The sequence below is a fragment of the Macadamia integrifolia genome, unplaced genomic scaffold (genome assembly GCF_013358625.1).
Source record: "Macadamia integrifolia cultivar HAES 741 unplaced genomic scaffold, SCU_Mint_v3 scaffold2057, whole genome shotgun sequence".
Taxonomy (NCBI): Eukaryota; Viridiplantae; Streptophyta; class Magnoliopsida; order Proteales; family Proteaceae; genus Macadamia; species Macadamia integrifolia.
In genome coordinates this window covers 6,511-19,955 of record NW_024868486.1, presented here as the reverse complement: position 1 = coordinate 19,955, position 13,445 = coordinate 6,511, and the positions used below count along the sequence as shown (strand labels likewise).

General features: G+C 35.3%; 1 protein-coding gene across 1 annotated transcript; it reads right to left on the bottom strand.

Moving 5' to 3' along the window:
- Positions 1–5,369: 5,369 nt before the first annotated feature.
- Positions 5,370–10,509, bottom strand: LOC122065595 (receptor-like protein 56). The gene is made up of 7 exons (XM_042629415.1): positions 10,125–10,509; positions 8,414–8,569; positions 8,153–8,308; positions 7,954–8,025; positions 7,673–7,828; positions 7,431–7,592; positions 5,370–7,254 (listed from the first exon to the last, which is right to left on the bottom strand). Exons 1-7 carry the CDS (start codon positions 10,507–10,509, stop codon positions 5,372–5,374), a joined length of 2,970 nt encoding a protein of 989 aa, XP_042485349.1. The 3' UTR covers positions 5,370–5,371.
- Between the last annotated feature and the right edge of the window lie 2,936 nt (positions 10,510–13,445).

The following is a 13,445-nucleotide window of genomic DNA, read 5'->3' as shown; positions in this document are numbered from 1 at the left end:
GAGGAAATTTTACAGTTGGGATGCCAGCCTACTGATTTTCCAAATCATGCTTTAATGAAAACGTGTTCTATTAAAAAGAGCGATCCAATGACAAGCTAGATTCCCCCACTACTGCAAGGTTTGAAAGGGGCAAATAGAAGGTCATTGCTTATAGATTGATGATGATGGACAGATGGAGTAACTATTGATAATGATGGTGTGTGCATTTGAGAGAGAGAAAGGGTGTCCTAACAAAAGTCCATATTCATTATTACATACCCTTGAATTCTCTTTGTTGCTTAATTGATCATCACCTAACTTGCACTTTTTTTTTTCTTTTTAAATAGGAAAAATTACGCCCCCCATGTAGTTTGCCAAAATTTCATGTGGGTCTAAGAGTTTTAGCGATTTATGCCCCCACCCCCTCCTCTAACATTGAGGGTGTGAGTATGCTGTTATTTTTATACAACAAAAGACTTTATTACCCCTTTAGTGGAGATGGTCTTAGTATGGGAGAGGACCATTATACCCTTTTATACAACAAAAGACTTTATTAACACCAATTCTTCTAGTTCCGGAATGCAAAGAAATTGAAAATCATCCCAACAAAAATCCATGAACTGTAGTTCATAGCCGACGCATGTGGCATCATAGCAATTGCTCCCAAAAGGATTAGAAGGTTAATTAAATGAATCCAGGACTGTTTAAACTTTAGAGTGTCTTATTGACACCAAATATATGTCAGAGTGTTCGTTAGGAACAGACCAGCAGTACCTGAAATTGTGATGGATCAGATGGTTGGATCATTAGAACAGCCAATCGATTCTGAGAAAAAAAAAAAAAGCCAGAAAAAAACAGAGTATAGCCTGTACTCCTACTGAAAGTAAAGGAAATTAGACAAATCTTAATTTCTGTAAAAGGATTTAGAAAATCAAGTTCTTGACAGTGAAACAAATTAATCAAATTTAGACCCAAAAGGCTAAAAAGGAATTGAACTGAAATTGTAAGTCTTCAAATCTGTAATTCGTAGAGAAAATCAAGTTATTGATAGTGAAACAAATTAATCAAATTTAGACTCAAAAGGTTAAAAGGGAATTGAACTGAAATCGTAAGTCTTTAAGACTGTAATTCGTAGAGGAAATCAAGAAGAAGAATTACCTCTCTTGGTCTCGAGTCCTCCTCGTCCTCCAAGAATTTCAAATCAATGCAAACAAACACCGTGACTATAATTCAAAGTAAACGCATAAAGAATTCATTCTCATCCAAACAAGTCACATATGAACAAATCTAAGTCTCTGCCAACCCTGGTCACTATAATTCTTAATGAAACCGTGTGGAAAATCAATTCTATTGTTTAATTTCTTTCTTTCTATCTTTCGTAACTGCAATAGACTAATTCATTAATCTTGATAGAATGTTGTCAATGGGGTCCAACCAGAACCAAGCTTTTTCTTTCTAAGATTAATGGGGTATGTCCAATGAGATACAAGTTGGTTATCATGACTCCAATCAGTTATTTGAAAAATAAGTTCATAAGAAAATAATTCACATCATCATCATAGGCTAACTAGCCCTTGCAATAAAACTAGATGGAGACAATCAGGTTTAAATTTCTACATAATTTCATTGGAGACTATTGTATTGGTCAATGAGTCAATTAACACCAATAGTCCCTAAGTGTAACATTTTTTTTTCCCCTTCAAGGCCTTCAATGCGTCTTGTTGAATGTTGACAAAGGAATTAATTTCCCACCAGAGGAATTAGAACTCTATTCCAAGCATGGCCCACGTGAGAATTTTCATGTGTCTCTCCTTTCATGTGAAAAGACATCTCTACTCCTTATTTTTAAACCTAAGATGCAAAATTTAAAAATCAAAGCAGATGATAAATCAAGTCAGATGTAATTGTTACTGGACAACTATTTTGCAGTAGAGTTCTTCATGGGATAAGAGAAGAGAATAGGCAAGGATGGGAAGTTCACAAGATTTGGACCGATGTCAGTGAGCTTGAACTCTTGATGACTTCCAACAACTTTTTGTTGTGGCCTTGGAACACTATTTCTCTCCATGTTAAAATGAAGAATCTTTTGTTCATACCAATTTTTTGTGTAAAAAAATAATAACAATAATCGTATTCTTTTGATCAAACTATTAGCTTTCAAAGCTATGATATACTAACTTTCTATTTCAAACTATGAACTCTATGTAATCATCTTATCCTTCTGAAAAAAAAATAATAATAATAATTCCCCAGTTATGTAACCAGTTAGAAATCCAATACTTTTTTGTCATCTTTGCTATTTTCTTACATTTTGAAGTACAAGATTAACCCCTTCCCTGCCGAAATCTAAGGGTTCTATAATTTAATTTGAAACCTCAAGGCTACTAGCCCGGAGGCCACACGATGTTCAGTTTTTCAGGGTCCCAATATTCCATGCAAATTTAGTGAGGTTTGGAGGATAAGTTGGGCTAGCCTGTAAATCTTGTAGGTTAGCCCGAACCCGGGCCCAGTAAATTGCCATCTTACATTAAGACTTGTAGTACAGTGACCAAAGGTCTTTCGCACAACCCATAAAGAGAGGTCTTTATATGTACCAACGGCACCCTATTTAGTTATTGGTTGCCACATAAGAAGATGATGTGGCTATTTCAACCATTAATTGAATAAAGATGGCATGGTCTAAATTGATTGAATGTTAAATTTCATTTTGTAATTTAAATTATATACCCTCCAATATACTGGCACGGTGTAGGATTTGAATGTATTGTCAGTGAGATGTTTGGTGTCGAGGTCAAGTCAAAGTAAACGCAAGAGGAAGTCATTCTAATACAAAGCTAAGCCTGTCCAACCATGGGTCCCTATAATTATTAAGGGAATCAATCGTGTGGAAAATTAGCTCTATTGTTTAATTTCTTCCCAATTCTTTCTTTCTAAATTGCATTAATTGGTCACAATATTCATTGATATTGATAGAATGTTGCATTGGTCAAAGGTATGAAAGCCATCAGACTTGAAGCCCAGTCGACCCATACGAAGGGAGAATGTGGGCCCGAATAGTGACGTTTGAAGGATTCATTTGGGCCAGCCCCTTAATGTAGTAGGTTAGCCTGGCCCGCGCCCATTAAATTCTCACTCTACTTAGATTTGTGGTATGGCAAAAATGAGTAGTAGTATAGTAGGATGATGTCGCTATATTGATTTTCAAAATTTTGTTTAATCTTTACTTTCGAGTAGAATGTAATTATTGAACTGAATATAAATATCAAGACCTATAAACATAAATGTATGCAAAAAAATGGATTGATAAAAGAGTGCTGGGATTGATGGATATGATATACTTAGGGTATGTTTGATTTTGTTTCTCCTGTTTCTGTGTTTAGAAACAACAGAAACGGTTTTTGTCATTTCTGTGTTAAGAAATGATTTATAGAAATGTAAAACGGTGTTTGATTTTTTTGTTTTCCGAAACGTTTTCAACAATGTAGTCCAATTCAAAACATGAGTGAAGCCACGGTGTTGTAGGAATGCAATGGCATGAAGTTGGAGCTTCATGTATGTTTCATGGAATGAGTTTCTGAAGGATGAAGGCAATCCGAAACTGTGAACTTCGCACAACTAGGTTGGAATCACTGTATTTAGATAGCGAGAAGTTTCAATAATGGGTTGGGGTTTGGGTAGGTCGAGTGAAGTATTGGGTTTTTCACAATTTTTGTTATTCCCATTTGTTTCTAGAAACAGAAAAATAAGTCTAACTTGTTTATCCGTCCCTATTTCCAGACACAGAAATAGGCATAAATTTCTATTTCTGTTTCCAAAAACAAGTGAAATGAAATTGAAAAATCAAACGGTTTTTGGGGTGTTTTTCCGTTTCTGAGCACAGAAATATGAAAAAACCGTTTCTAAAAACAAAATCAAATGGACCCTTAATTTGCATGAAGTCCAATTTGATTTTGATTAAAATCGTCTTAGAATTAGCTAGGAATAAATAGCACTCGAACTAATTTATTCGAACTCAATTCCCATAGAATAGAGTGGAGATGTACGCATTCGTGGTAAAACAAACTCGGTATAGATGTGTTTTGTATGCTTAAAGAGGGGACTCAAGCTTCGCATAAACTTTTTTTTTTTTGTAAATATTTTGCAAAACTTTCAGCTGTGACCTTTGTTCGTTGTATAGATCTCATAATCAAGTACTTAAAATTAATTACCACTCACCTCATCAATATTGGACTAATTTGGATTTTGTGATAATTAAAATTTATCATTAGCAAAATTTAATTTTAATTCATGTACTTTAATTCCAATTTTAGGATTAAGTACCTATGGGCTCAAGGGCTGGTACTGGTAGTGCAAGTAGTAAGCATGCATGGGTTATGTATAGGACATACATGGCAATGTATGGTGCCTTTTTTTTTTGTTTTTTTGGCTAGGAATATATCACAATCCGTATATATGGTAATATATGTTCCGCATATGTATAAAAAATATCTCAAGCCATTGCCTCATGTATAATTATATATGGGAATAAGAATGGTATTTAGTCCCATGGCCCTTGTCTCTGTTGAGGAGCCAATGAAAGGGTGCACAGTGGCATCAATGAAGGGTGGATTTTTTATATTTTATAGGGGTAAAGCCATTATTGTACCTCCCTATATCTGGAATCTGGATGCAGGGATCGTGTGATCAAATAGCATTCTTTTCCCTTTCATGTACATAGGGCAACGCTCAATCAGTGAAAGCGGGAAGCTGGGTTTGCACCGAAAGCATGGGGTGAGGTGGGGGAGAGAAAGATCAGCACGAAGGGGGTGAGGACAGGCGGTGAGTAATGAATGGGATCGAGTGGAGGAAGATGATGTGGGTCCTACATCACACTTGGCCGGAGTCGTCACCAGACTTGTGATTCTCAAACGTTGGAAAGAATGGGTCTAATGGTAATTTTAAAGTTTTATGGGATGGGGATAAACATCTACTACAGTAGTACACTAGTAAGTAGTAATCTACCAACTATAAAAATTATATTTGAGTTGAAGCCTTATACTAAAACCAAAATTACCTGAAATTCTTAATCACGCTATAATCAAGCCCCTATCTTTTGTTTTTGGTGAATCAAGCCCCTATCTTTATATATACAAGCATACATGATCTCACTTGAGTTAGAATATAGAGGCCAGGGTCATGTTCCAGAAGAGTAGAGCATAAGATCTATTTGTGTGAGAGAGAGAGAGAGTGTAAATAAGTGAATTTACATATCCTAACAAAGATACCATATTCATTCAGGTCATTGGTAATCCAAGTCTTACCCCCCACCAACCACACCCCCCTCCCTCCAAAAAAAAAAAAGAAGAAAGAAAGAAAGAAAGGAAAGAAAGGAAAAAATGGTACCCCAGTTGCCTTATTGCTCTATTTTAGAGGTAAATAATTTCCAACAATTTTTGATATAAAACAAGAACCAGAAGAGCCCATCGCTGCACCAATCAATGCATTTATCCACAACTCTGTAGTACTTTCTGCGCCAATTTCTGCTGAGAAGAAGGGGAGCAACAACAATCCAAAATCCCAAGGCATAAGAAAGAACCACATACGAATAGAAAAATAAGTCATTGTCGATCAGACTTTGTTCATCATCATCAATTTTCTTGTATTCATGATGCTGTGGTTGAGGTGATGAACAATTGACTTCAGTTGGAGGTCCACAAAGTCCTTGATTGCCAATGTAGCTATCCATAGTGAAAGTAGCAAAATTGTTCTCATATGGGATCTTTCCTGAGAGTTGATTGAAGGCCACATTGAAGTCGGAAAGGAAAGAGAGTTGAATCATTTGAGAAGGGATCTTTCCCACTAACTTGTTGTTGGAGAGGTCTAAACTCTCCAAATTTTCCAACCCTTGAAAGGATTCTGGAATATAGCCAATTAGAGAATTGTGAGAAAGGTTTAATGAATGCAGGGCTCTTAGCTCTCCTAACTGAGATGGAATATCACCGGTTAATTGGTTTTGAGATAAATCAATCCCAGTCATTTGGTAAAGAGGAAGACCTTCATATGAGTACAAATGTCCCTTTGTGGCAAAATTTACTTTGACAATATCTTCTTCGCCATTAGACCATGAGTCTCCAAAAAACAGATATACAGATTCTTCCAGCCATGAGGTGATGTTGTTGACACAAGGAGGTATGCTTCCAAATAGATGGTTATTTGACATATCCAAAATACATAACCGTTGCATTTGACACAATGATGCTGGAAGGGAACCAACAAAATGATTTTCTCTAATAAGGAGCGAGACCATGTATGGGAAAGCATGCAACCAATCTTGGATGTTGCCAGATATGGAGTTCCTACTTAGGTCTAGAATTTGGAGACTAGGAACACTTGATGGAGTGATTGAGATGGGTTTTGTGAAGAGATTGCCATCAAGACTTAAGATTTGTAGATTTGTCACATTGGAAACTCTTGGCATTGCATGCAAATGGTTATTTGATAAGCTTAAAAATAACAGCCGAGAGTTATTCTGAGTTAATCTATGAGGTACTTCGCCTACAAAGGAATTGTTTGATAAGTCTAATGTAGCAATGCTAATTAAATTGCCAAACGAGGGTGGGATGCAGCCTTCAAGTTTGTTTGTAGACATGTTAAAGAATGCTAAATATGGGAAAAGCACATCGATGTTTCTAGGAAGTTGCCCTTCGATGTTGTTATCGGAGATGTCAAGATATCCTAGCATTGATGTTTCATTTCTTAAGGGCAGAGGAAGTGGCCCATGTAAATGGTTACCCTTCAAGATCAATGAGTAAAAATGTGGAGTAGCATTATAAAACAGCCAAGATGGAACTGTTCCTCGAAGAGAGTTATATGACAAAGATAAATCATCCAGGCTGTATTGGGTGGAAATGAAGTGGGGTATGTTACCATGAGTACGCATATTGAGCTTACAACTTCCTAAGTGCAAGGAATTTAGTTGGAAAGATGGAACCCAATAACTGGGGAACTCGGTTTCAACTTCTAACTCTCTATTGTTTGAAAGGTTAATGCGTTCAAGTTTTGAAAGATTTGCAAACATGGAGAAGAAGACCACTCCATCCAACTTATTATTGGAAAGGTCAAGCTTGACAAGAGAAGTTAGATTAGAAATCAAAGGAGGAATGGTGCCTGATATTTGGTTTTGCCCAAGATAAAGAGTCTGCAAAGAATTCAATTGGCTCAAACATGGCCAGTGGATGTCATCTATTGAGTTCATGGTAAGGTCAATATGTCGTAACTTCCTTAGTTTACACAGCCCTGTAGAATATAAACAGAATAAGAAATTAGAGCATGCTTACTGCAAAAACTGACCATCAGATTTGTTCAACGAAAAGAAGAAATTAAACGAGATAGTTTTCAATTATATCTTTTAGACCGCGAGACTTTAATATATGGTCCTAAAGAATTTGAACTTAAACCACTTGCATTGGTACCTGCTGCTGTGAAGCCAAGTGAACCTTTTAAATTATTTGAGGACAGGTGAAGCTCTTCAAGCAGAGAGTTGTTATGCCATAGACAAGAGGGTAAGCTTTCATCACTGAGATCATTCAGATGTAGATCCAACATTTTCAGTTGTTTCCATCCACATATTAATCCTACGATGCACATGTAGAACGTATGTCACTAGGTGTTAACAACAATGAGCTTACAATTCAAAGAGGATTTTAATATTTACCTTTTAGAAGAGCATAAGAGCCTTTGATAAAAATGCGTTCGAGGAAAAGTTTTTCCAAATAAGAATGACTTTGTGGTAGACAAGGTGGTATACTTTCCACATTGAGACTGCTATGACCTAAATGCAATGTCTTGAGATTCCTTGCTCCACATAATGCTGAACATAATAGATACAGGAGAGCATGTATGATATCTTATTGATCACATTAATTGGTAAATGGAAGAAAATGCATGTTTCGATCTCCCTAACATTAGATTGCAGATTGGGTATTTTCTTAGTACCTTTTAGACTTCCATCACTGAGATTGTTGTATCTTAGATCCAAGTGTCGAAGATTTCTTGCTCCTTCTAATGCTGAAATGTAGGAAGATAAAAAGAGTGACCATTGATGGATTTTTTCTTTCTTTATAGTAAAAGTTAGAAATATTTTGGAATTAATTAGATATACGTCGTTTTATAGATAGAAATGTTTTGCTCGTACCTGTTAGGACATTAGGCGATTGTTCAAGAGTAAAATTCTGTAAAGAGAGTCTTTCCAACAAAGAGAATGTACCCAACATGCAAGGTGGAAAACCTCCATTACTTACAATATTATGGCTTAGATCCAACACCCGGAGATTCCTTGAACCACATAATGCTGCCACCACACAAGGCATAGATTAAAATTTCAAATCAAAGAAAAAAAAAATTCAAATCTTAAATTTCAAATCAAATAGAGGAGAGATTGACTTTCCCTTGTTACCTGATAAAAGAGGAAATGATAGGTTGAAAAAATTTCCCTGTAAGGAAATATATTTCAAAAATGGAAGGTCACGTGCAAGACATCTTGGAAGGCCTGAATCGTTTAGACTATTCTCACTTAGAGACAACACTTTTAGATTCTGTAGTTCACATAATGCTGCAAGCAACAACCAAACTCACATGACTATATCTTTATTGAGGAGGAGGAGGAGGAGCTTCCAAAGAAAATAAAAATGAGAGAAAACATAAGGACTTGGAATATGTTAAATTAGGCATATATATATATATATATATATATTTATAAATGGGAAAAGGTTCTCTGAGCATGAGGCTTACTGCACGGCCTCTCACATGGGATTATTATATTATTTTTTAAATGAAAAATAATGATTAAAAAAATCATTGGGAGAGAATATATATAGAGTATCCTGCTTGCTCAAAGAACCCTCTTCCTTTATAAATATGTATATATAGAGAGAGAAGGAGGAGGAAGAGGAAGAAAAGTTTCCAAGGTAAATAAATATGAAAGAAGATAGGCAAATTAAGGACCTGAAATTTGTTAAATTAGGCAAACGAGGCTATTCCCATCCCACTCCCACTCCCACTCCCACTCCCAACTTAATTTTCATTCTTCATATTGATAAATAGTTTGAACTGACAAAATTCTTCAGATCAATCTGTATTTCCACATAAATATATATATATATATATATATATATAAACAGTCAATTAAGCACATCATGGCATAGAGAGTACAATGTACTATTCTTAATTACATCATCAGCTAGATGCATGCGAGATTGCACCATTTTTACTGAACGAATTTTGTAGCTAGCTACCTACCTAGGTGTGACGCTGATGCATTAATTGATCAAGAAGATATTACAATATTGATGATATGTCTTGGTAAGAATTAATTAAATTTGGCAAATTAATTAAAGTTGGTCCTTCTTTCTCCTGATCAATCATATATATATAACACTGATATATAATTAATCGGTTAAAATCATGATGAGGGAAAACCACAACACCTTAATTAATAAAGGGGTAAAAGAAATAAGTGCATGCCACTCAAAATTAAAATGTCTACCTAACCTAGCTGCTACTAATTCAACCTATATAGATCGATTTAGGAGTAGTAACGAAAATCTGATAACAAGCAATTATGTATCAGGAAAACTAAAATCATTTAGCGTAGGTAGGAGGAAGTACCATTCTTCAATTCAAAACTGTAAAAATGGCCTTACCGTTCTTCAATGGCAACATTTCTTTTACTCGAAAGTGTTAAATTCTAGATTAGACACAGTGCATACCATGTTTTGAGAAGAGTAAATCTAGAAGAAGCAAAGGAAAAAAAAAAATATACTCATGATATCATGGCATAAAATTTGTGAAGCAAAGAACCTAGCTAGGAGGTTTAGGACCACAGAAATCACAAGTAGTTCAAAGTAAAAGCTATCTGACCTATCTGAGCTAATATGGGTTCATCCAGATTGATATTGTATCGGCATCGACGGAGATTAATATCAATTCAATTCTCGAGAACTAAATCCCTGGGTTGGAGTGACCTTAAGCTTATGACTGTCCATATTGAAATCGATATTCATTATAAAAAGGCTCTCCTAGGCATAGCGTTTTTTTTTTTTTTTCTAATCTAAAAAATCTGACAAAACTATAAAGATAAAAAAGATAAATCAAATGAAAGATCCTACCTTCTGGCATAATCCAACCTCCGATATTGTTACCATCTAAGTATAGAGATCGTAACTCTCTGAATTGAGTAAACAAAGAAGCATTCGGGTACAATGTTCCCAGCCCTGTAGTATAGCTTTGGTAGGAAAGATAAATGATAACCACACGGTTTGTCGAATTAAACAAGTCGCACTTTACAAAAAACCATTGACAACAATCATCTTCCTCCAACTTCGTATAAACATCAGAACCATGTGGGTTGAAAGAATCCCAAAGTTGTAAGAGAGCAATCCTCTCCTCCTCTAGACACCCTTTGCACTCATAAAGACTGAAACTAAAGCATAGGAGACTCATAAAAACCGTTATCTTAACCATCTCAGAAGGAATAAAGGAAGCACTCCCCATAATTAGCTCTGATCTTATGGTTTCCGAAGATTAAGAAACTGAAATATATATAGACCCTGGTGAAGATGGATCAATGGATGGTTTACATGCAGTGAGGTGTGAGGGATGCTTTCTTTTCATATTCGATTCAAAGTAAACGCATAATAAAAAGTCATTCCTACATGTACAAAGCTACGCTAAGCTTCCCTGCAGCAACCAATTAACAAAGTGGTCCCATTCAATAATTATTAATCAAAAGGATCCGTGTGGAAAAACAGGAACTATACGTGTGGAAAATCCGGTCTATTGGTTTGTCCTCATTCAATGATATTTCTTAGAAAGTTGTCAATAAAAATCTCTCTCTCTCTCTCTCTATAGACCCGTTTGCATGTAAGTAAGATTGAAATTTCATCAAAAAAAAAAGAATGATTGAAAATAAGGCGACATTGATTGGATTGAATTTCAGGACGACATTGAAGAATAGTTGAGAAGACATTGATTTAGATCTTTCATGTCTATGAACAGTAGAATTTTCAACTGGATCCAAACTTTCCAATTTTTCCAAACTTTGAAAGCAAAATTGTGAGAAAGGTTCAATGAACACTAAGGATTGTTGTTTCAACATTGGCTCTTGACTCTCCAACCTCTATATAATGGTGTTATTAGAACTTAAATCTAAGGATTATAGTTCTCTGATATATATGAATAAATAAAGAAGCATTTGGTACCAATAATTCTCTACTTCGTGAATATCTTTTTGGCCAAGGAGATTAATAGAAACCACGCGTTATGTCCAAAAATTCCATTTACAACAGTTGTCTCCCAACCACTCAGTCATTTACAGAGCCAAGATAGATAATAGAAAGAATCCCTAAGTTGTAAGAGAGCGATCCTCTCCTCCTCAGGACACCCTTCACACCCATAAAGACCAAAATAACAGCATATATAGGAGACTTGAAAAAACCATTGCCTTAACCAGCTCCAAAGAAAAGGAAACATATTTCCCATAATTAGTTAGTTGGCTTATGGTACGTTAATTATAAAGATTAAGAAATTGAAATATATAAACTAAAAAGTATAGATAGATATGGGCAGTTGATTTATAGTGAAGAACTTAGGATGTTTCCTACCTGAACAAAATAAAGACTTTGCGTCCATGGTCCCTACTATAGGCCGGAATCGTGTGGAAAAATTGTGTGTAGATATTGTGTAATTTCGACTTTCTATTGTATTTAAGTGGTTCATTTTCGTGAACAAATTAAGGGTTTTAATATCAATTAAAGGAGAGGAGATGCCATCGGGCTGAGGGCACGCCAACATAAGGGTGTTAATAGGTTCGGTTTTGATTTAAACGGTGCGGATCGGTTCGATTCACATTTATTTGACTAAAACCATAATCGCACCATTTACTAAAATGGTTCCACTTTCTGAAACCGTGACCATTTAGTAAACGGTTTCGGTTTCCACAGTTTCTAAATGGTGTCGGTTTCACGGTTTTAAACGGTTTTGATTTCAGTTTATTCCATACGGTTTGTAAAACGGTTCAAAATCGGTTTGTTCTAACTTGCAACCATCTCTAAACTGAAGATCGTAAGCTTATCAAAAAATAATTGGCAACCACAAATAAGAGATTCTATATTAACGATGGTATGTCTTAATTTGATAATCTAGTGTTATTTCTTTGCATAGTCATTCTCAAACATTTAGAACTAATATCATACAACATCCAAATCCAGCCTTCTACAGCATAAAATATTAAAATGACAAGTGGTTCAGCCAAAACACCCCATCTATGATAACATAATAACATAGTAACATATGTGGATTACAAGTTCATGATCTAAAGCCTAAATTTGAACTGAATTGTAATAAATCATACCAAAGCAGGATGGACACTTAATTTAATTGTTAATTGTTATACGGATTACTGCCCCTTCTTTATTTAATTGTTATACGGATTAATCGGATCGATTTACGGTTTTAAACGGTTCGATTTAAATGGTTTCAATTCAATTTGAAACCAACGGGTTCCACGGTTAAAACCGACCCAACCCGTTTAGCTAATCGGCTTGAAACTTGAAACCATAACCGCACCATTTACAAAACGATTTTACGGTTTCGGTGTAAACGGATCGATTCGATTTCGATAAATGGTTTCGGTTACAAATTCACATCCTTATCTGAACATCACGCATCATGTTAAGAAAAATGGTAAAAAAAAAAAAAGGAGAGGAGAGGGGAGGAGCTGGAGATACAAATAGTGAATTCAAACCATTAATTCTAGATAGATATAATCGTAAAAAAAAAGACTAATTAAAGAGCTAGAATTACAATCTTGAGAATTAACTGGCCATAAATTAACAACATTTATTACAAGTAGATTGACTTGATGTATAGTTGATCAGATAATTAATGATCAATACTTGCATTTTAAGAGTAAGCCTCTCTGCTACCAAACTTAATTTGGTGGGCAAGTCTTTGTGAGTTCATATATCGTCATCGATCATAGACCACCCACATACCCTTACAAAAAAACTACTTGGAAACATGCAACATATATATCTTGTTAATTTATGGTTTGTTCTTTCCATCAAGATAAGCTTCTATCAAAAGTCCCCCTATTTTGATACACATAGACAGTTGGTTTTGGTCAACTAATTAATTATTGAATTAGTTGTATATATCCCATATGGATTAGCTACATGTCATCTTTCATACTTAAATTCAATCAATTGTTCCATGTATATTTATTCATTTATATGAATATTAGATCCATGTAGCCGATCCCATTCAGTTGGAATAAGGTTATGATTGTTGTTGTTGTTGTAACGCTAATTAATCATATGGCCACTACACCTAAATGTAAAAGGTGAAAAAATGATGGCCCTGAGCCTCTTGATGTCCTCCCTATGCATCCCCTCATTGGCCCCCATGTTAATGTAGGGGCATGTGACCAG